The sequence below is a fragment of the Aethalodelphis obliquidens genome, unplaced genomic scaffold (genome assembly GCF_003676395.1).
Source record: "Aethalodelphis obliquidens isolate GAN/ISIS:26980383/991018 unplaced genomic scaffold, ASM367639v1 scaffold16, whole genome shotgun sequence".
NCBI lineage: Eukaryota > Metazoa > Chordata > Mammalia > Artiodactyla > Delphinidae > Aethalodelphis > Aethalodelphis obliquidens.
Window position 1 is genome coordinate 18,859,558 of NW_020837960.1, and position 23,520 is coordinate 18,883,077.

Consider the following 23,520-nt stretch of genomic DNA (forward strand, 5'->3'; position numbering starts at 1 on the left):
ATCTAATACAGATTGCTATGGACCGAATGTTTGTGTGCCCCCTCGAATTCATATGCTGAAACTTAATGCCCAGTGTGATGGTATTAGGAGGAGGCGCTGTGGAGAGGTGATTAGGTCATGAGGGTGGAGCCTCATGAATAGGATTAATGCTCCTATGAAACAGACCTCTGAGAGCTCCCTCATCTTTTCCGCTAAGTGAGGACACAGCAAAACGATGGAATCGGGCCCTCACCAGACCCTGAATCTGCCAGCATCATGGTCTTGGACTTTCCAGCCTCCATAACTGTGCAAAATAAATGTTGTTTATAAGTCTCCCGGTTTATGGTATTTTGTTACAGTGGCCTGAATGGACTAAGACATAGATAGATCATAACTTACAAGACTGAAGTGATAAACAGGTTTAAAATTATTTCACTTTTATTAACATTTGACTGACTAGCCAATGTATTTAACACTAAAGAAATATTAACGGCGTGAATGGACAAATTCTTGAGGCATTTATGTGAACTTTAGTCAGGTTCCATAGAAACTGTTCCATTACCTTAATTTAAAAAATAACTTGTGTTATCATTTTCTTTATTTATTAGTATGTTTCATTATAAGAACTCTGGAGATCAGGTAAGTAGAAGAAGGAAACAAAAATTACCACAACCCCACTCTCCAGAGACCTAAAATTTCAAAATTTCCTTTTCGCATATAGTTTCTGCTTCGTTTTGAAACAAAAAAGGGGCCAAATGTTACACACCCTTTTATAACTTGTTCTTTTCAATTAGCAACATACCATACCTGTATTATTAAATATTGTTCTACACCACCATTTTAAAGAAAACATGGTATTCTGTTTCATGGATATATTATAACTTAACTAATTCTTTTTTGCTGGATTTTTAGATTGCTGGAATTTTTTACTATTATAGACAACACTTTAATGAACTCATTTGTAGTTAATTTTTTTGACATTTATGATTATTTTCCCTAGGTAAACTACTGAAAATGACAATGCTAGGGGCTAGTATTATAATATTTTCTTTACCAAAGGCTTTCACTGTTAAAGCTGAATCTATTACTAATTTATTCTGTGATTTTTTCCTATGTATTTTGAATAGCTAATTCTTCCCTAGCCAAGAAAAAAATACTCACCTATATTTTCTTTCACTTTATTTCCTGACATATAACTTCATTTTTTTACATATAAACTCTTTGATTTTATTTTGGAATTTATTTTGTTGTATCATCATATAGGGTCTGATTTCACAATTTCCCCCAAATTGTTAACCATTTGGTCCTAGAGCATTTATCTGAGTAATTCTTTCTTTTCCCATTGACTTATGATGTGACTTTTAGCATATGCTAAATTATGATACATACTAGAGTTTGTCTAAACTTTCTCTTTTTTCATTACTTTTTTTATTCTGGTGCTAGTATCACATTGTTTTAACGACTATAATTTATATAATCCAGTTTGATATTTGGAAGGGCAAGTGCCCCTCAATGCTCTTCTTTTGTAAATTTTTTGGCTAGTTAAGAATCTCCAAGATCTCCTCACACCAGAAAAAAATCCTATTGTGCTTTTGATTGAAATTGCCAAAAATCCATATATTTATTTGGAATGAATATTTCCAATATAGAGCAGTGTTATTTCTCTACATTTATTCAAATAATCTTTAAATACCTCAGTAAGGTTTTATAGTTTCCTTCATATGCTCTGCACGATTCTTGTAAAGTTAATTCCCAAGTTATATGTACACACACACACACACACACACACTCACACACACACACACACACTCTCACACATATCTGCTGTTGTTACTATAAATGAGATCTAAAGACCAACTGGGGAAACTATTTGCAATACGTATTTCAGGCAAAGGTTCAATTTAAATGAGTCTCATAAAGAAAAAAACAAACATGTCATTTTCAGTAGAAAAATGGATAAAGGATGTGAGCACATAATTCACAAGAGAAATGCAGATGTCAATAAACACATGGGAAATTGTTCAGCCTGAATAGTAATTACGGGAGCCCAGTTTAAATTAAGAGACCGTTTTCAGCATCAAACTAATGAAGTGATTTTAAAAAAATCTAAAAATAAGCATACATGTCTTTTGAGACTTATAATTCACTCTCCTCTTCCCAGAGGAACTCACGCAAAGAATAACCTTTGATTTGATTCTTTTCACTGGAATTGCTTACACTGAGGCCACTCAGGGCCCTTGATAACCAAACCCTGTGGGCTGTTACTCAACCTGCCTCATTTGGTCTTTCTCTTCCAGTTGATACTGCCAAGCCCTGAGGCTCCTTCCAGAACGTTCTCTCCTTCTTTGGCTTCACTCTCTTCTGATTCTCCCAAAACTTGTTTAAACAATACAAGCGCCTGTCCTAAGCTCCATTTCCTTCTCACTCCAGTCCCAGTGCCTAGGTGTTTTCCACCACCATCAAGGTTGAAATACTGTGCATATGCTAAGGAAGCCCTGATTTGCCCCAGAGCTTTGGTCTTACTCAGCTATCACCTTCTAAACACCTCCAGCTGATGCTCAGAAAGACCTAAACTCAACATGTTACAAAGTTAAACCATTACATTATCTCTACTGACCTCCCTCTGCGTGACGTATGCACCTGTTTGGCTGGTGATAGCCTTGTCCATCTGAATTAGAAGACTGGGACCCTCTTCTCTTCCTCAGTCCCCACACTCAGCAGTTCACACCTGGTGTCTATTGTCACTGCACTGCCCTGCCCTGTGCACCTGTCATTTCCCACCTGGACCAGTCTCCTGCCCTCAGGCCTGCCCCTCCACGCATTCTTCACACGGCAGCCAGCGTGATCTTTCTCCATCACGAATAACATTTAATTCCCTTTGACTGAAAGTCATCACACAGGATAAAGCCCAAGCTCCCTGGAATGCCAAGCTGTGCAGGAGAGGTACCCCCCGACTCTCCAACCAGCTGGCACTTGAGCAACGATTAGTACTGGGGCTCAGAAAGCATGTTTTGTGCTTCCTTTCTTTGGCTCATGACAATTCTGTGATTCTGAGGGCAGACCCAGGTTTCATTCATCTCTGAGGTCCCTCCCACCTAGCACAGTCTGGCAGAAGGGAGATTCTCCACAAGATGCCTGCTGAATTGAATAAAGATTTTTCCAGGTGGAAATGAGGCAAAGTGTACGATTCCAGGAAGAGGAAACGGAGGCGAGCCAGGGTATGTGAATGCTCACATAGCTGCAAGGGAAGATGGGGCTCCAGCAGGCTGTGTGGCTCCCATCATCTGTGGAAAGAGAGAGGGGGTGATGGGGCAGGAAAGGGGGGCGGTCATCACAGGATCACGCCACGCAGTGTTAAATGTGATACTATGTGCAACAGACTGTATCCTACAGGCATTATCAAAACAAAATTTGAGTAGGATAATAATATGACAAGATGACTGTAGCAATTACTTAGAGAATGAAGGGGAAATACTAGAGAAAGGGAGGATGCATAGGAGACTAAAGCAATTCAGTGAGGGGAAGGGAAAGGGAAAATTAAGGGAAGAGCAGATATTAAATTAAGCACCTAATATATCAATTTTCACTTTAGTCCTCACAATAAGCCTGTGTGGCAAGTACTATTCTCCTCACTCCTAAGAGGAAACTGAGATTCAGAGATCTGAAGTAACTTGTGAAAGGGCACACAATCAGAAAGTGGCAGCACCACCTGGGATTCGAACTCCGTACGGTCTCCAAAGCCCATGTGTTTCCTACCACACGCACCGCTGAGGCAGGACAGGGCAAAGGGAATGAAAGAGGAGAAGACTCAGGGACATCTCAGAGTAGAAACCACCAGGCATGACAGCAGGGCTGTCGGCCTGGTGAGGGCATCACCGGAAATAAAGCCTCCCTGGGAAGAAAGGGCTCAGAAGCTGGATTGTACACACGCCGAGTCTGAGATGCTAGTGGGACTTGTCCATGGAGCCATCCAGCAGATCCTGAGAAAGATGGGTGAGTGTGGACCGGGAGAAGCGGAAGCGGAGGGGGCAGGTGAAACAGCCCCAGGAGACTGTGTGGGGCAGAGAGGAGGGTGGGTCTCAGGGGGTGTGACCCCTGGGGTGGGTAGAGTCAGAGGGGCCAGGTCTCCGTCCAGTTCAGGGTGAGGTGGGGGACAGGGGACAGTCAAATCACGGGAGGCAAGTTGAGGAGGAGAGAATTCGAGATGACTGCCAATAAAATGGTTCCTTCTCACGTGCAGCTTTGAAGGGACACATACCTGCTTCCTGGCAACAGAGTTTTTCAAATGCTTTGTCTGTATAATCTTCATGCTCCTTTATACATTTATACCCTTTAAACTTAACGTCGTCCTCAGAGGTCAAAGTTTCATTCAGTATATCCATTGCCTAAAGCAATTTCATGGTGTTTCATGAGAAATAAGCCATATTTGGGGGGAAAAAAGTTTGAAAATTATTTCATGTTCCCAGTAACATTTACCAAGGTATGCAGTAAGTATTCAATGTATGTTTATTACATGAATCGGTAGGGTTTTAAAACTAGAACTGTGTTGGAACACGACAGAAGCAGGAATGTGTTCGTTTCTTCTCCCTGTCAACAGTGATAAGCACTGATCAAGTGGCAGCTAATCTGATGCAGATTTCCTGCCTTCAATCTTATTCTCCTGCAGTTCCATTCTAAGGAACTTTCAAGGTTAGCTCATCTACGCCCTGCTTTAAGCTTTAACATTCCCAGTCAGGTCCCTGAAACTGCTTCTAATATTCCATAATGAAAATGAAAATGATCGCTCTATTTCAAGCATTATCAAAGCAGAGAACAACAAAGGATGAACAAACTGGTAGATAAAACTGTGTGGAGTCCATTCGTTTTTCTAGCAGGCCAACTTCGGTGCCTCACTTCACAGAAGCACCGCGGATGGACCAGCCCTCAGGTTCCAACCCAGACCAAGGTCCCCAGAGCTGCTTCCTCGGGTACTCACAGCTCCGGGACACTTAGAGGGCCTAGTGGTTACAAGTGAGCGCTAACTACCACCACTCTACTGAAGTCTTTGTAGCAAAAGGCTAATAAAAATCTCAAAGATAGGTGGAGCACAGAGGATTGTTAGGGCCCTGAAAATACTCTGTATGATTCTATAATGATGGATACATGTCGTTACACATTTGTCAAAACCCAGAGAATGAGTGAACCCTAAGGTAACCTATGTACTTTGGGTGATTATGATGTGTCAGTGTAGGTTTATCAATTGTAACGAATGTTCCACTCTGGTGAGGGATTTTGATGGTAGGGAAGGCTACATGCGCCGGGGGATGGGGGCAGGAGCTCCATGGGGAATCTCTGTACCTTCTGCTAAATTTTGCCTTGAACCTAAAACTACCCTACAACATGAAGTCTATTTAAAAAAAAAAAAAAGAATCCTTCACCACATAACTCTGAAAGAAATAACATTAAAAAAGTTTTAAGCCAACAAAAAAACATGAAAGGAAGAAATTGAGTATATAATTTATATATATAAATATATAGGTGTACACATATTCATACTTAACTTATGGTAATTTAAAAGGCAAACTTGGAGAAGGTGAAACAGAAACACAAATCAGTTAATTCTGATATTTGTTAGCAGCTCTGGTAAAAAATGGGATTTAAAAAGATGTTGAAATCAAGTAATAAAATGAGGTTTGAGTTTCCTGTATTCATGTATTTATTGCTGTTTCAATTCAAGCCCAAGTGCATAATTGAGATTTACCCAAAGATCAGTACAAAGTTATCAATACCAATCAAGATCTAAAATAAATGTGCATGGTTTCAGGATAACTGCTCATTTACGTATTTTTTAGGTGACTGTATTAGTTGTTGACTATATATTATGTCTTCTATTTTAATCTGGCTATAATTTAAAAGTTACTATTATGAGGAAAATAGCTCCTTTATAATAGAACAATAAATTAAAATGGAATAATCCATCTGTAGGAATAATCTCAAGTTTAAAAAGAATGGAAGGATAAAAAATATTTTGGAAGACTTGTCTGAACACCAGACATCCTTCTAGGAAGATTTTAGAAAATGCTCCCTACCCTCTACGGGAAAAGTTCATGAAACATGCTATTAAGACACTCATTTTCTCATCCCTACTAATAGAATTTTACTTAATGGCATACCTCTTCCTCTTGGAGGGTGTCTCCATCAGAAATACATTTGTCTAAATTAATTTCAAACTTTATCCCTCTCTAGAAGAAAGCAAGAAAAAAAATCTGTTTCGCATTCCAATAAAAACCTTAAAATTACAACTCCCAATTTGACATTACAGATACTTAAAACCATTAGTCTAACATCACAAAATAAGGCAACTCCATAAAATAGTAGGGGTGAAATCCTAGAGGCAACCCAGATTGCAAGGTGCAGATCCCCAGCCAGATTTTTAAAATGAAACTTTAAGACAAAATGTTTATTACCTTAGCTTTATGTTTTTGTTCCGGAATTTTACTTTCCTTTGTGTTCTGAAGTCCAATTTGTTTCAAGTCTCTTTCAATATCCTGAACATTTAGAGAAAAATTAAAATCTAGCATTATAATATTGATCAATTACATTTTCACAACACCCCTGAATTCACAGCAGGGTCTGTTTACGTTATTTGATTTCTTGAATGAATCTGATGATTGATTTGAGAATGAAAACATACCTTTTGCAAAGGAAAGTTAACAACAGTCCACTAACAACTTGGGCACAGTGTCCATTAACGTGAAATAATAATACGTTTAACACTGGCATTGCAGTGGGTAGGTAAAACGCTATAATGTGACAATGTTTATCACAGTCCAATACAACCTAATCTAACTCAAGAACGTAATTTTGACTATAAGATCCTTCCGTTAACAGACTTATGATCTTAATCAGGAAAACAAAAAAGTGCACAGCTCATGACAGTATAAAGGGAGGACGGGGCTCTAAAAATTGATGGGCAATTTGAAGGAGGAGGAGAAGACTGTAGAAGTACTGACAAGCATTTCAAAGGAATGGTCAAGGGGTGAACTTTAGATCCTGAGCTTTCTCGGGGTTCAGTCCTGGGCCCTCTGCCCCTCTCTTCCTTAATACACAGGGGTCTCAGTAACTCCCATGAATTTAAATGCCATCTTTATGCAATGACTCTTAAACGTGTCTCTTCAGGTTTGATCTCTCCTCCCCTCTGAGCTTCAGACTCACGTATTCGGCTGCCTGTTTGGTACCATCTTCACTTTAATATTCATTCCACAGTTTCATACTGAGCACCCACTACGGGCCAGATACTGTCCTACACAATGGGTTGGTGCAGAACGTGACCAGAAGGTCCCTGCTGACACGGAACTCACGTTTTACTGGAGTAAGATAGGTAATAAATGAGTTAAAGTAATGACGTAATTTCAGAAGGTGTTAAATGTTATCAAGAAAATAAAACAGGGTAGTAGCATAGGAAATGAAGAGCAGACGAGAGTAATACAGGAAAAGCCTACGTGGCATTTGATTTAAGCCCTGGAATGGTGCTGGACCTTGGCTTGTGAAGGTCTGGGGAAAGCGTGTTCCAGGTGGAGGGAAAAGCAGGGCAAAGGCTCCGAAGCGAAGCAGGGATGTGATCTCTCAGATCTTCCTGACTCAGCACATCCAAAGTGGTTCTCTCGAGTGCCCTTCCCCCAGAAGCTTGCTCCCCACTCTTCTCCATCTTGGTAAAATGTACTATTCCTTCCGAACCAGAAACTTATGAGTCTCTGTGTGTGTGTGTGTGTGTATAAATGCTCTTTTCTCCACCATTTCACATTAGGTCCCTATCACCTCCGCCTTAGAATTAATTACTGCCTCGTCTACGTACTTCACACACCGCATCTGTCAGTTTGAATTTTTATCAGTCGTTTGCCCTGCAACCCTGGGAAGCATGTTTTCCTGCCTCGCAGTATTACACGCTCTGAAACAGGATGTGACTTGGTGTCTTACTTATATCTGTGAGGCTGGCTGTCTGATTTGATTGTGTAGTCTGGTTGTCTCAATTGCATGAGAAGCGTCATACTGCTTTCTTTCCCTTAAAATACAGCTACATTAGACCCCTAAGCCCCATCCACCCCACTGGGTGGAAAATTCAACCTCAGTCCACTTTAGAGCTCTCGGCACCGCCTCCTGTGAAGGTCTCCAGGTTTTCACAAAGCAAAACACTCAGGGAGGCTGTTCAGCCTTCACTCAGCATGGGTTCCTCTGACCTACCCTCAGTCGAGCCCTCAGGGCACCCTGAGGATGAAGGGGAAAGACCTCCCACAAGGAAAAGAAGAGTCTTTTGAGAACCATTTGATAATTCAGCTCTGCCCGGTTCCCTATTCATGCCAAAAAGATAACTTTGAAACAGAAATTAACCGTCAGATTCACAGACCGATGCTCTGAGGCTCGGACTCAAACGCCACCAGAGGACGTTCCTGCAGGCAGTTCTCAAACTTGGCCGCACCAGCTCACCAGTTAGCTCTTGAAAACGGGACACCTGGCCCCACCCCAGGCCATTCGGAGCCCAGGTGTTTGACTTTGGTTATTCCTTGTTGTTTTGTTTTGTTTTGGGCCGCGGTGCGCAGCACGCGGGATCTTAGTTCCCCCATCAGGGATCAGACCCGTGCCCCCTGCGGTGGAAACACGGAGTCTTAACCACTGGACTGCCAGGGAAGTCCCTGTTTCCGTTTTTTAAAACTTTCCCACATGATTCTACTGCACAGGGAGGGGCAGGAACAGCGGGCTGGAGCGAACTCCCTGGGAAACACAGCATCGTCTAACAACCACCATCACCTGCACAGGTGCTTCTTCCTCAGGTGCCTCTTGGTGGATGAGCAGGTCACTCTTCTTCACCAAATATGTTTTATGACTTATTTTTGAGTCTTCCTTCAACATAAATTATACACAGTCAACAAGATTGGCTCTGCATCAGTTCTGAAGGCCACTTTCTGAATGTCCCCCGCTAGACCTGAATGGGATCTAATGAGGACATGACTGGAGAGAGCTCTCTTATGGCTTCTTTTCTCTACGGCTCCCTTTGGTATCCCCCAAGTGCTTCTCTCCTGGGCTCTCTAGAAAAGTCTGCCGTCCATCTTCCCTGGACGCAGGCTTCCCATCGCAGACCTGTCTTAAAAACGGGGCTGATGATGGCACGAGGCCCCCCACCATTACCCAGACCTCTGCTCTGGGGAGAAGCACATCCAGCCTGCCCCCGCCCACGGCATTTGCCATGAAGCTTTGCGTGGCTCCTTCAGATGCCCTCTTCCTTAGCTCTGCCTCTCCAAATTCTACTCTTCTTCTCAGACCCAGTTTTGGCCCCATCTCTCTTCTTCCAGAAAAATCCTCCACCTGCTTGTACCACTCATCTTCACTCCCCTGCACTCACGAGGCTTAACCAGATTCAGCCTTATTGGATCATTGCTTCATATCTTTCCAACTATTTATTTAACTATTTAGAAAGAGTAGAGGTTTTAGAATCAGATATTTATTTAGTCTGCCTTGTAATAGCTAAGTGACTTTGGGTGAGTTATTTAACTTCTGCTATAAGTAAAGGAGATACGTATGTGAAAGCTCTAGTTCAGAGCTCAGTGCATACAATTGAATGGTACCATAATGCACCTATATTAGTTCGTCTGTATGCCCTCAGGGGTGGGGCAGGGTGAGAGGGAAAGATCAATTTCAGTAGTGTGGGCAGGTTCTGCACAATGAGTGCGTAGTTCAAGTGCGTGTGAGACGAGAGGCCGGCTGTGTCCCCGGCTGCTCTTGGTGCCCACCAGCCCGTCATAGGAGGAACATTCCCGGGCGCTGAGGGTGTTTCTAATTAAACATGGGGGTGTTTTTCACGCATTGTGGTCTCCAGACACAGGCCAGCTATCTCATCTGGAGCTCTACTGAAAAAGCAATGATCTGAGAATTGGAAGAACGAGTTTCCAGGGTGGCACCTTCAAGGGATTTTTCAAAAATCATCTCCACTGCACTCACATGTTGCCTTATATGGCCTTTCAAATCTTACCCCTGCATGTGAGACTATTCCAGTGTAGCTGAATTCAGTAAATGCTCGTCTCTCTTCCTACCCAACGGGCATGAACTTTACCTCCTGCATCTAATCCAGTTCCCGAGTAAAGTACTGCTCAGTCAATACTTATTGACTGATTCATGGGGAAGATGATCAACCATACTTTGAATAACAGCCGCTCTTAACTGAGACTGGCAGCCCCAGCACTTCGTGCAGCCTCAAGTAAACCATAATAGAGTGAGGCTTCCATTAAATCTGACAGCTTTCCTACTTAAAGTTCGCATGATAAAGTTTATCTTTTCGATGAGAAGAGCATTACTTTTAATACCTGCTCAGTTGAGCTAGCTCTGAATCAATAGAGCAACGCTTCCTTTAGAAGAATGAATTTATTTACCTCCAGTTCACACTCCATCTTCTTTCTAATTTCTTTCATGTCGTTGTGGTACTGTTGGCGTATTTCTTCTAGCTGCTTCCAGTATTCCTGGAAAGCAATCCCAATCCCGAAATGTTAAATGTTTGTGAACAACCTGACAGAATAATCTCTAGACAGCCTATGATTTTATTTTTATTTTATTTTTTTGTTTTTGGCCGCACCTCGCAGCATGCGGGATCGTAGTTCCCATGCAGTGGAAGCGCACAGTCTTAACCACTGGACTGCCAGGGAAGTCCCCAGGACAGCCTATGAATTTAGAAATGTGTGATATATAGTAAGGGAAGAGCCGTTGCCCCCGAAAATGATAATCTGCCTTACACTTTGGCTGTGGTATTTCTCCCCAGTGAGGATACGGCCTCTTGGGATAATCTCATTTTTATATATAACCCCAAATGCATTACTGACATACAATTACTTTATATATAATCCTGTTATAGGTTGAATTTTGTCCCCCCACTCAAAAGATACGTTGGAGTCTTAAGCCCCAGGACCTCAGAATGTGATCTTATTTGGAGACTGTGTCATTGCAGATGTGAGTAGTTAAGCTAAGATGTGGTCACACTGGGGCAGAGTGGGTCCCTAATGCATATGGCAGGTGTCCTGTTAAGAAGACGGCCACACCAGGAGGATGCCATGTCCGGTGGCAGAGACTGGAGTTGTGGCTCTGCAAACCAGCGCATCTGAACATCATGGACCAACCACCGGAAGCTAACAAAAGGCAAAGAAGGATTCCGCTCCAGGTTTCAGAGGGAGTGTGGCCCTGCTGACACCTTCCCTTTGGACTTCAAGCCTCCAGAACTGTGCGACAATAAATTTCTGTTATTTTAAACTGCCCGGTTTGTTGTAAGGCAGCCCTAGGGAACTAATACAAATTTCAAAAATGTTCAGGATGGACAGTTACTTTATCAATCTGAGGTAAAAAGCCTTATGAACTCATCGACACTGCATTCTCTGAGAAGGTGAAATACATATCTCTCTCTCCCCTGAACCCCAGCATGGCGCGTCACACCACTGTGTCCAACAAGTGTTTGTGTAACGGGCTCTCTCAGGTGCACCGTAGATGCTAAAAGCAACATCCCATTACAGCACAAAAGACAATGAGAGAAGTACAACGGTAGCCCTGGAAGCAGACAGTTTTAAACCTGCTCCTTCCTTTCATTTCTCCTGAACTGCAGCTCCTGGAATCCAGGCTCTTCCCCATTACTTCTTAGCTTTTGTCTCTGGTTGTGATTTGGCTCAGCAGAAGATGGACGAATACCCTATTATTAGAATGAAATAATTTAGAAAGTGTACTTGCATTTTGGAAACATCTTATGATTTGACCTTGACCCCCATCCTTTAAACAATAATTATATCATCAATCTCAGTATTTGGGAGTTTTGTTTTGTTTTTATACTGAGCAGTAGAATTTTCTTAGTTTAAGTGTGAAACATTTAAAAAGTAAAGAAAATAAAACAATTTCTGTTGTTTAGTCTAAGCAAATCAATATTTTACGCTACCATGTGAGACACCAAGATTCATTTTCTGAACTGCTAAATTATAATTGGGAAATCCAAGTTCTGTAAAAGTTTAGCAACCCCTGGGGCATGAGATTAGGTAGGGGAAGAGAATTAGAACTTTTGAGCTGTTCAAAATAAGAGCAATACAAATAGGAGGTGTAACCAAGCTCGCTCAGCCCCAGAATTTTGACACTATACTTAAGAGTAAAGGTTAACTTTCATTTCAAATAAAATACAGTAATCCCTCTTTGAAAATGTGTAGAATTCTAATAAAATAGAATCGAAGAATTGCAGCACTGAAAGGGCCCTTGAAGCCCATCTACAGCTTTTATAGAAAAGGAAATTGAGGTTCAGAGAGGTGGCATGTCCTGCCTAAGGTCACACAGCAAGTGATGGAGCCAGGGAAGGGACTAGGCTTCCCAGACCCTAACTGAAGCCTATTCCCATTATTCTTCTTTAGCTATTAAAAACCGGGGAAAGTGGAGAATAGTCTTAATCATCTATGTGGAATGAACTTTGACTTCAGGATCCATGAATATTTGTGAACAGAGAAAGCATTAGAAAATTCCTGATGGCCTCTTATATTTGGCATTTTACTTACCAATTGCTTTTCCACTTTCAGCTTATGTCGTTGAGCTTCACATCTCCTCTGAAGGTACTCAGCAAGCCTTAGGAAATACAAACGTTCAGCCTGAGTAGAAATTTTAATTCATCACAGGCACCAATTCGACAAGCGAATTTTCAGCTTTGTAATGAGATCACAATTCACCTGTGATGTTCCGAGTTCGAGACGTAATTCGAAGTTACAGAATGTGTACACTGGAAAAGAAGACAGCTTTGAAATCAAGAAGAAAGGGAGGTAAAGAGAACAGTAAAACTGGGGATACAGGACAGGATAGAACCGAAAAATATTCTGTTACAATGATTTTTCTTCAGGGCAGGAATCAGTCCACCCGTAGTCTATGATATGTCGGAGGGAAAGAGAAGAAACCCGTAGCAGGGTCTTCTCATGCTGTGTGCAGGTGTCTAATCTATAGCCTTGTCACCCTGACTGCACTGATAGCTGCTCGTCTGTTGCCTGCACGATACTCTGAGCTCCTTAGAGCAGGTCGGGGGCCCCTCCCTTCACCTCTGCTCCTCACGCTGGCTCACAAATGCTTAATGAATAAAGAAATGAGGCTTTCTCCATCTCTCAAAATGTTTAAGTGTTTTTCCAGCACAATCCTGGTCAATTCTAGTCAAACCATTTTCAGGTTTGTACCTATGTTCTAGATATTTACCTTTTTTTCAGAATTTCCTACAAGAATTTCTATAATTACAGATTGCTAAACAAAAACTACCACATTTCAGATCATAGTATGAGTTAGTGATAAAGTTCGTTGGAATTCTAGCAACTTCCTGGGCTCCAAAGATAGAACTGCCATTTCAGAAACTCCTTTAGGCACATCAGGATGAGTGGTCCCCAGTTTCTGAAGAGTCAAGTTAATAAATCAGTTGTTCAGAAATATGATGAAATCATAAGCTAGTTATGGTCTTTGGGCCTTAGTTCCCCATCTGTAAAATGGGCACAATACCAATCTCACAGGGGGTGATGTGAGGATTAGAAGAGACAAGTTCTGTGAAGGTTCCTGACTAGCGTCTGACACATTGATTGTGCTTGACTCAGGTGAGGGCTAACATGTAGCATTCCTCTCAGAAACTTATCTCCATGAGAAAAACTATTCAGTCATCCAGGGGCTGTTCAAGAGACATTATTTCTCTCTCTCTCTCTCTCTCTCTCTCTCTCTCTGTCTTTCTTTCTCTCCCCAACCCTCTATAGGTTCTTCTTCCTCCAGACGAGTACATCAAGACTTGATTCCCATGGAATTGGAGCTCTGATAGAGAGAAAGCTGGGCAGGAGGCTTGGAATAACAGTGAGGAGGGGTTACCAGTCATCAGAGGGGCATCCTGGAACACCGTAAGATGATGGGCAGCAGCATACAGGGAAGAGAAGGACCTTTCTACCATTTTATGTGAGAGTTTGGGAGATACAATCACACATAATCAAAATAATTTGATAGTTTGACAGCTCTCATATCTAGACAAAGGGTGGAAGCCACAGTTTCCCAGTGGCTGAGAAAAGGGAAAGGGAGCTTTGTGCCTGTACCTAGTTCTTATGTAAAATATGTCACTCATTAGTTGAGTCCTATATGAATATTATAATTTGAACTAATGGAACACATAACTTTTGATGATCATGGAGGTCATTAAAAATATGTTATGAAGATGGAAAAAAACCATAACCGCACCCAATATCTTTAAAAATAAAATGTCTACTTTTCCCACCACGCATTTCTGGAGAAATCATTCTTTTATTATTCTTGTTTATCTAATGTTCATTAGCTATCTGATGAGATCACCATCATATAGACTCATATGTTTCATTGTTTGTCCAAACTTTCAACAATAAATAACCACAGACACCAAAAGTTAGCAAATTCCCAACACTGAAAGAAAAAGTGTGATGGCAAAAGCATTTTTGAAACATGCCCCTCAGACTTAGGTCTTCAGGGCTGTGGATGGGTGTCAATCATTCTGATCATAGAACACTGACATCAGTGTGAAAGAAACCATAACAAGTATTGTAGATCTGTAGAAATTTGTTATGGAGTAAACTTTTTGAAAGTACACCATAATTATATTATTTTCTTTCTAATACATCCATATTCTGAAAAATCCCAAGAATATAAATGCTAAATGAAATATATTTCACTTTTCAGTAGGTGTCAAATTATAATTTGATTACAATTCAATTATTATTAATATTAATAATATTAATATTTGGAAAATGATACATATACAACTATTTTCATCACTCCCGGATAGTGGAATTTACTAGGAAAAAGAAAAGACATTAAAAATTCAAGAGCATTAATCTGTTCCCACAGTCAAATGGCTACATGAATAAGATTAGCTACATCAAAGTTAAGATGAAAAAGGGTCAAGGGAACTGTGAATTAAGTATTTTAAATGAAGCGTCTGGAAGTTCTTTCCAGATGTTTTAGGAGAATCTGGAATGACTTCAGAATAAATGTTGATATAGCAAACTATTTTCAGAGGACCCAAGTTTAAGTAGACTATGACATTACCATTGACCTGAAGATGGACTGTGGCTTCCTTCCTGATTATAATTCTCCTCAACTCTGGTATCTTTTTGAGGAACATAGTGGTAATTTTGTCCATTGGCTCTCTTCCTCAACAAGTCAAGTTGATCATAATAATGATCATAATGTCCACACACTGCAGCAAGTTTGGGCCTTTCTACCATTTTTATCTGAGGGATTAAAAAGAAGAGAGATATTTTTTAAATACATGATTAAAGTCTATAACAACTGACAGTTTGATAGTGACCATAGCTATGACAAGGCATTGGAGCTATCTTGTTTTTGCTTTAGACTTGTTTTTGAGTAATCTTAGAGTCCCCAAATCCTAGAACTGAAAAATGTTTTAGAAGTCTAAGTACTGTAGTGCAGTAGTTTATAATTTTGCTAAGGTGTGAATATGAATCATGTATACTTCATGGCTAGTGTATCAGAAATACCTAGCGAGTGAGTGTCTATCCAACCCAAGATCTGAAACTAAACTCAGCATTATTATTTCTTATTTTTCATAAATTTATTTACACCTTACTAGACTTTATGGGAGAATACTGTATTGTGCAACACACAGATTTGGGGATTTGCAAAACGTTTAGGTTCTGATAAATTTACTAAATACAAAATGGCAACATGACTGGAAGGAAAGAAGACGCTGAATCACTCAGAGTCAATTCTTCCCATGTAAACACAAGGAAAGTCATGTAACAGCTGTGACCAGTTTATGACCATCTCAAGCTATGCCTCACCACCCTTCCCAACCAGAACAGAATGAGAGGAGAACCAGAAACAAATGTTTATCTTAGCATTCCTTAGTAGAGGCCACTGAGCTGGAAGACAAGAATCAGACCAGATTAACATATGAAAACCAGTCTAGACCCTGTTGCTAAATAGCAAAATAGGGTCAATTTATGGTGACCATGCTGTCCACTTAACAGTTGCTAACAAAAGAAAAAACGAAGATCAAACCTTTGGAAAGGTCTGGAACTTATAACTGGAAATACGAATAACCAAACAAGTGGTTAAAACTGAAATTTACTCACTGTAAAGAAGTAACACATTACATTCTTTGTTCTTCTTCATGCTGTATGGCTCATATATATATACATATGAACCATATGGAACTGTAGATATGTAACCATCTTTAACTTACAAAAATGGCACATTTATTTATTCTATTCAAATATTAAAGTAAATGTATATAATTTTCCTTATCAGTCTAAACATAGATTGTATATTTATTTTAAAAATCTTTTAAAGTGTGAAGTCGTTTTCTTAGTTTTACAATGTTTGCCTAGGTACAACACAAAGAAGTTACTACTAATTACTTGAAAAATGGCTAGAGATAGAGAAAAGTATTAGAAGGAAAAAACAGCTTCTTTAGGATTTTCTCTAAAGTCCCAAATGGTAATGAGAACATCAGAGGTGGCTCCTGTGCAGGCCCGTTCATTTCACTGCATTAGGAGAAACTTTCAAAGGATTAAGAAAATGTCAATGGGTTCGCCTAACTCCATCCATCCATGAGTCTTTTAGATGTTTGTTTTTGGTTTTTTTTTTTTGTCTCCTACAGGGTTTGCTACAGAGTATTCTAAATCACAACATACTTTAAACCATGAGCCGCCTTCTTTTTTTTTTTTTTTTTACCATAAGCCTTCTTTTAAAATACAATAGCCATTTTTATGTACCAGAAGCATTTCACTAGCATAAACTAAAAGATTCAACATTCTGCTGAAGTGGATTCAAATAACTGGCATGAAGAAACTCTGGGGAAAAAAAATCAATGATTATATAATAAAAATTTCTCAATTATATATAACATCAGAATTAGGAGTATGAAATGCATGTTTTCCGCCACTATGCTACTCACTTGTCCTACATAGAAAAACCTTATTTACTTAAAGAAATTAAAAGAATTTGAATTATAAAAAGAAAACCAAAACTAATGTATGGAATACTTATAAGGAAATACAGCATTGTTAAAAATAACAACTTGAAGCTGTCCCATGAAGTACCACTTTAATGTTCATTACAGAATTTTATTACAAGCACAAAACTAGTGAACCCCAAAGTAATGACCTTGTACCTCATGAACATGTGCAAGTAGTTCTGTAGAATATGCCATCCACTAAAAAAAACAGAGGAAGGGTTTAGCATGACTTACAGATATGGGCTTCTGGACTCCAGCTGGCGGTCTCCATTCATTTCTATATATGTCCTTCCTCCTTGATCTTGGCAGGCACTTTCCCTGGAATCTCACTTTCTGCATTTTAAAATCTTATTTAACCAAAATAAAACAACTTAATTTTTAAAAAATTTCCACATCATTAATATTATGCTTGTGAGAGTATAAGGGGCATTTCATAACACAGTAAGCTCTCTTTAACCAGAGACATTTACACCCATGGAGAGAAGTGCTGATGGAAAATTACTACACATTTTCTTTGAATGGAGGAAACCATTTTTTCCAGTGTTCCTTTACATATTTCCAGCAATATATAACACTACTTTTTAAAAATTGGGGAATTAACATTTATGGAAACAATATGCATAACATAATGGCATATTTAGTTATTAAGTTATTAACTAAATTAATTTAATTACAAGTAATTAAATGTAGTCATCAGAGCTTGGGTTATCAGGCCACAGCATTCATGTTGCATTGTTGTTTGAAATGGACGAGTAGGTCTTCGAATATGTTTGTGTTTGTCACCTTCAAAATGTGTTCTTGGGACTTCCCTGGTGGCGCAGTGGTTAAGAATCCGCCTGCCAGTGCAGGGGAAGCAGGTTTGATCCCTGGTCCCGGAAGATCCCACATTCCACAGAGCAACTAAGCCCGTGCGCCACAACTACTGAGCCTCTGCTCTAGAGCCCGCGAGCCACAACTACTGAAGCCCGCGCGCCTAGAACCCGTGCTCCGCAACAAGAGAAGCCACTACAGTTAGAAGCCTGTGCACCACAACGCGGAGTAGTCCCAGCTCGCCGCAACTAGAGAAAGCCTGCGCACAGCAACGAAGATCCAACGCAGCCAAAAATAAATAGAAAAAAAAAAATGTGTTCTTGTTTTCCTATCTGTCCTATATTAGAAATGTAGACAATACACTTTCTCTTGTCCTCTACTTATCTACTTTCTAAATATGCTCAATCTAGACTAATATATAACGATGGCAAACGAAATTAAACATGGCAGAATCATTAATTCACTTTCCCTTTATAACTTTTCTCACTTTTAGTTTCTCCATCACAGTGGATAATATTCCTCCATTATCTATTCCTTGGAGAGACTTTCTACTTCTCATCCTTAAAGTTGAGACATTTGGTTATGGCCAAAAAGCCTGATGCTCTTATTTCTATTATCAGTTGAATTAGTAATTTTTCTCTTTAATGTTTGTCTGTCTCTCTTTCACACACACACACAGTACTTCATCAGCTGATTCCTAACTCCACCACTACAACTGCTGCTCCATTTATCATTACCATAAAGTATCAGCTGCCTTCTTTGGGGGTCACATAATAACCTTCTCCCACTGTTACCAGTTAGGTCCGAGATCCTAACTTCAGCTCCAACAGGCCTCTGCAGGAGAACTCTTAATCGCCAGTCCATTCTATTTCAGAAAAATAAGCTTCATTTCATGATTCCATGTCTGTCTGTGAACCTTCTTTGACTCTCTATCCCTTCCCTACACAAAAGTTAAGTTTAGATTCTACCTCTTTGAGCATCTCTTTATCAGCAAATCCACTGCTTCATCAAGTTTTCCGGACTGATGAGAAGAGAGGAGATGAATCCTCCAGGTCATGCATAAACTAGATACACAGGCACGCCCCCAGGTCACCACTTGACAAGATAATTTTTCTTCTGCTTATACTGCCCATATTTTTTAAATGTCCATGTTCAACATATTTGGAGGAATTTCTCTGCTAAAGTTATCAGCCATATATTATAAATCATTGCGTGAGACACAATCAATGTTTTTTGATTGCATGGTTAAATCATTCTTACCTGGGACCACCTTCTCAGCATGTCGAGAAGCAGACGATCTTGCTTTATGTCTGAGGGTGTGATTGAATTCTTCCTGAATGACCTAAAATCAAACAGTGTGTCAGGACCTGCTAGTAAAAATCTCTGTCAAAATCCAAACAGAATCGCCTCAAAACTCACCTCGGGAGTCAAGTATTTGGCCATAAGATTCTCTAAAAAGGGCCTTTTCAAAATGGAACTAATGGATGGTCGAGCTCGGGGAGATACTTCAAAGAGCTGGGATATTAAGGACTGTAGGTCATGGGAAAACCTTGGAGATATTGGGGGAACACGAGCTTGACAAATCTTCAGAACCAGCTGGTGTAAGTTGTTACCCTCAAACTGAAAAGACAAGGAATGGTGATACTAAATCAGAGAAAAATTCAATGCTAGTATTTAAAGTAATATCAAGAAACAAAACAATGTTATATAGCTTTAATTAGAAGCACTATGGTCTACCCTGAACTGTTTCCATCAACTAATCTTTCATGAGTAGATACTGTAGGCGGTTATTCAATGAAATGTCATCCTACTTAAAAAAGGGTTTTTTTAGGTTTTTTCTTAGTATCAAAATATTTACTCATTCTAAAAAACTGGAAAGTATAGGAAATTATAAACAGGCAAAATACATACAATTTCACCACCCAGAGGTATATTTCCTTCTAGTCTTTTTAAAAATAATGTTTATTTTACAAAGTTGAGATCATAACAATATGAAATTTTATATCTTGCTTTTTAAATTAATATAACATAAACCATTTCCTCAAAAATTCTTCATAAACCAGAAAACATTCCATTGTATGAAATCATCATTATTTACACATAACGATAATGCTGGGCAGAATGGCGTGGCAGAAAAGATCGGGTTTGGCTTAGACACTTACTATCTGACACTTACTATTTGAAAATAATGACAATAACAACAAAACGACAGCTGTGTACAAAAGAGGTAACATAGATGGTCTAAGACTGCTATCCTTAGAAAGGCCTGCTTACATGGGCCCTTGGCTGGCATCTGGGAACTTGGATTTCAGGAGAGTTCTCACCATTCCCAAAATGTTCCGAGTGGCTCTCTTTTTCCCCACATTGTGCAAACAACATGGTTTATGCTGAATACCTGCTCTCTTCCTGGGAATCTAGAAGCTTGGCACTTGCTAGGCAGAGGTGCCTACATGACCAGTCCCAACAAAAACCCTGGACACTGGGTCTCGAATGAGCTTCCCTGGTACATTACATTTCACATGTACTGTCACAACTTGTTGCTGGAGAAATCAGTGCCTCCTGTGTGACTCTACTGGGAAAGGCTCTTGGAAGCTTGTGCCTGGTTTCCGACAATCTTCGCCCCACGCACCTTTTCCCTTTGCTGATTATGTATTGATACGTTCACACATAATTTATTTTTATGGAAATATGCCACAGGTACTATGCTCCAACTTGGATTGTGTACTTTATAATATAGCTTGGATATCTTTCCATGTCAGTATATATGGAGCTGTCATTCTTGTTAATAGCTTGTTCATATAATTTTTAACAATCTAATAAAACCAAACATTAACCTTTTCCTCTCAAGAGGTTAATTTCATTTATGTAGTTCAAGATTAATCTGACGATTAATATACTTACAGGATGTCTGAGTGTGCAGAGCTCATATAAGACGCAGCCAAGAGACCAAATATCCCTGGGTAAGATAAGAGTTGACAGGCTAAGAAATATCAGTAGTTCTCAATGAAAACCTCTATCCTTACAGTACATTATATTGGTGCATCTTTACAGTTTTACATAGGTTGACAAGTTTTCACAAATACTTTCAGTACATTATCAATTCTTAATGAGACGAGAGGGAAAATTTGTAGTTTGTCAGAATCCTAGCAAAGAAAAGGTATACAGGCTTTGCTAGAATCTGATGGCTCAATATTTACTTCATGTGATGAGCTCGAAGAAAATGTGTCCATGTGTGGAATCTTGAGCAATTTGGAGGAGGAAGGCAGAACTCAAACATGGATTTGTTTGATTCAAAGGGTGACATCTGGTTGATTTAGAAAGGAATATTCTATTCAAGGCTATTGACAAAACCAAAGTTAGACTAAGTGATGACCAGAGTACCTGGTACTCAATGAACTTGAAAACAATGTGCTAAAACTAGGCCTGTGCAGGTGTCCAATGAATGACCTTTTGACCTCAGAGGGCCCAAAACACCACCCTCTGATCATGCTAAACACCTCCATTTTTGAACATGCATCCTATGAAGGAGGTAACTCAGATATGTGTATCCAGAACACCAGTTACCTCACCTCTTCCCTACCTCCAATCCTCCTTCCCCAGGCCGAAGACCACACGTAAATATCTCAAGCCCCTCACCTTCAGGGAGGCAGATCTAAGACTTGTACTCCAGTCTCCTCATTGGGCTGCCTTGTGAATAAACCCTTTCTCTGCTGCAAACCTCGGTGCCTCAGCATTTGGCCTGTCTGTTCATCAGGCAAATGAATCTGGTTTCATAACAATTACTGCTAGGATCTTCCAATTATTGAAAGCATCAGGCCAGCATATTTAAATGTTGACTCAAATCCTTAAAAATGCAGTGCAAGGAAACAAAGCAATGCTGCGGAGCTAGGGGTCTTTCTGTGTAGCACTGTGCTCTGCTCTGGACAGCCTGCCCTTCTACCCCGGCTACACAAGCTGCATTCCTGCTCAGCTTGAGGCCAAACCCCTTCTCTAAGTCAGAGGCTGTCTCCAAGAAATGCCTGCTCTTTCACTGTGGAGAAATGTTTACCACTCTTTTTTAGGGCTTTGCCCTCTCTTTCAAAGTAAAACAGCCAAATATCCCTTGGGTATTTTCCTAAACAAACAGACATTAACTCCACAAAGAAACTCAGTCTTCCTGCAAGGCCAACTGGTTCAGCTGGCAGACAGCTTTGAAAAGTGAAAATTTTTCCTTCTCCTTCCATGGAAGTAAAAACTACCTCATCTTCATCTTTTATCACTGTGTCTATTAATATTATTATTCCTGACAGTACGCTCTGGTACCACATACATAAAAGCCAGCTGAATTTTAAAGCTGGAAGATGCCTTAACAATTACCTGTCTACCTATGCCTTAACTATTACCAGCTCTCTTTGTTGCAGGTAGGGGAACTGAGGCCCACAGAGATGGACTGACTTGGTGCAATTGCCGACTGAGTCAATATTAGGATTCCTGGCTGCTAAACCAGTACTCAGTCACCAGCCTCACCGTCTTCTGACCCATTTACAGCACTTTCCTGCAACAGGCTAAACAGGGCTTAGAAAGCATGAGAATCAAATACACAGATGGACATCACAGTGACTGCGATTTTCAATGTTATTCTTTCTATCACTGGCATCTTCAAAAGAAATGTGTCTTTTCTAAATAAGTTCAAAACCTTCAGAGAACACTGAAGTGGTCAGAGACAGTCACTGGGAGCCTCACTTCACAGGTGGAGAAAATGAAATTACAAAAGCACCATAAGAAAGAATGCACCAGATTCTACTGCGACTTTTGAACCAAACGTCAGCAACTCACGTTTTATTGTTGTAGGGTTTATTCTGACAGATCTCTGGGGACAAGTAGTAAGGCGTTCCAACACAAGTTCTAGCAAGTTCCATGGTACTAGCAAAATTATATTAAATAATAAAATAACACAGTGTATTACTGAAGAAAGGGCTTAAGACATACACATACATGCAAGAAAAAAGTATAAAAGTGGACACAAAATTTGATGTATCACATACTAAAATAAAGCAAAACACTGTATATTAATAATATAGTAATAAAATTCATTGATTTTTAAGCTTATAATTCACCTCCCCAAAATCTACACATTAGAAAAAATTTTATGGCTTAAAGATTGCACGAAGAGGTACCATTGTTACATTGCAAAACCCTCACATGTAAAACTTCCCTCTTTCCAGTGACTAAAGTAATGCAATCTCATGATTTAAAATTTGGAAAACATAAAAGTAAATAAAGAAGAAAAAATTTACCCAGACTCTTAAAACCCCCAAACAACTAGGTTAAAATTCTGACATATTTCCTTCTTGTCTTTTTTCCATGCATATTTTCCTCATAGCTGTGATCATAGCATATTTAAAATTCAGAATTCCCTTTTTTCTTTTTTATTACTTAATATAACAAAGTTTGTCCTCACGTTATCAAGAAGTCTTCCAAATCGTAAATGTTAGTGGCTTTATAATATTCAGGTACATGCTGTGCTAAGTTTTATGAAATGTGACCATTTCCCAATTATTAGGCATCTAAGTTATTCCAGATTTCAAAGTATCCCCTTCGAATAAATTCTCAGAAATGGAACATTTAAAAATCTCTTGATATTTATGACCACCAAGCTGTCTTCCAAAACAGCTGCATCAATACATCCCCCCAGCACGTGTGAATTTGCCTGTTTCACGAAACGCTCACTAGCTTTATACGCTTTTCAGTCA

General features: G+C 39.8%; 1 protein-coding gene across 5 annotated transcripts in view; it reads right to left on the minus strand.

Annotated features, from left to right (window-relative positions):
- Positions 1-23,520, minus strand: part of NEK5 (NIMA related kinase 5) — a 72,659-nt gene that overhangs the window by 25,997 nt on the left and 23,142 nt on the right. For all 5 annotated transcript variants that reach the window (XR_003434786.1, XR_003434788.1, XR_003434787.1 and 2 more), the window contains exons 8-20: positions 22,604-22,690; positions 20,690-20,744; positions 19,208-19,408; positions 19,049-19,130; positions 17,213-17,325; positions 15,046-15,230; positions 12,519-12,585; positions 11,561-11,677; positions 10,380-10,466; positions 8,764-8,856; positions 6,426-6,506; positions 6,132-6,200; positions 4,238-4,364 (exon numbers count right to left, since the gene is read on the minus strand). Coding sequence is in view for 2 of the 5 variants with exons in the window: in XM_027116400.1 (XP_026972201.1) it covers positions 4,238-4,364; positions 6,132-6,200; positions 6,426-6,506; positions 8,764-8,856; positions 10,380-10,466; positions 11,561-11,677; positions 12,519-12,585; positions 15,046-15,230; positions 17,213-17,325; positions 19,049-19,130; positions 19,208-19,408; positions 20,690-20,744; positions 22,604-22,690 (1,364 nt within the window). In the remaining 3 variants the exon portion in view is untranslated. The remainder of the gene's footprint in view (positions 1-4,237; positions 4,365-6,131; positions 6,201-6,425; positions 6,507-8,763; positions 8,857-10,379; positions 10,467-11,560; positions 11,678-12,518; positions 12,586-15,045; positions 15,231-17,212; positions 17,326-19,048; positions 19,131-19,207; positions 19,409-20,689; positions 20,745-22,603; positions 22,691-23,520) is intronic.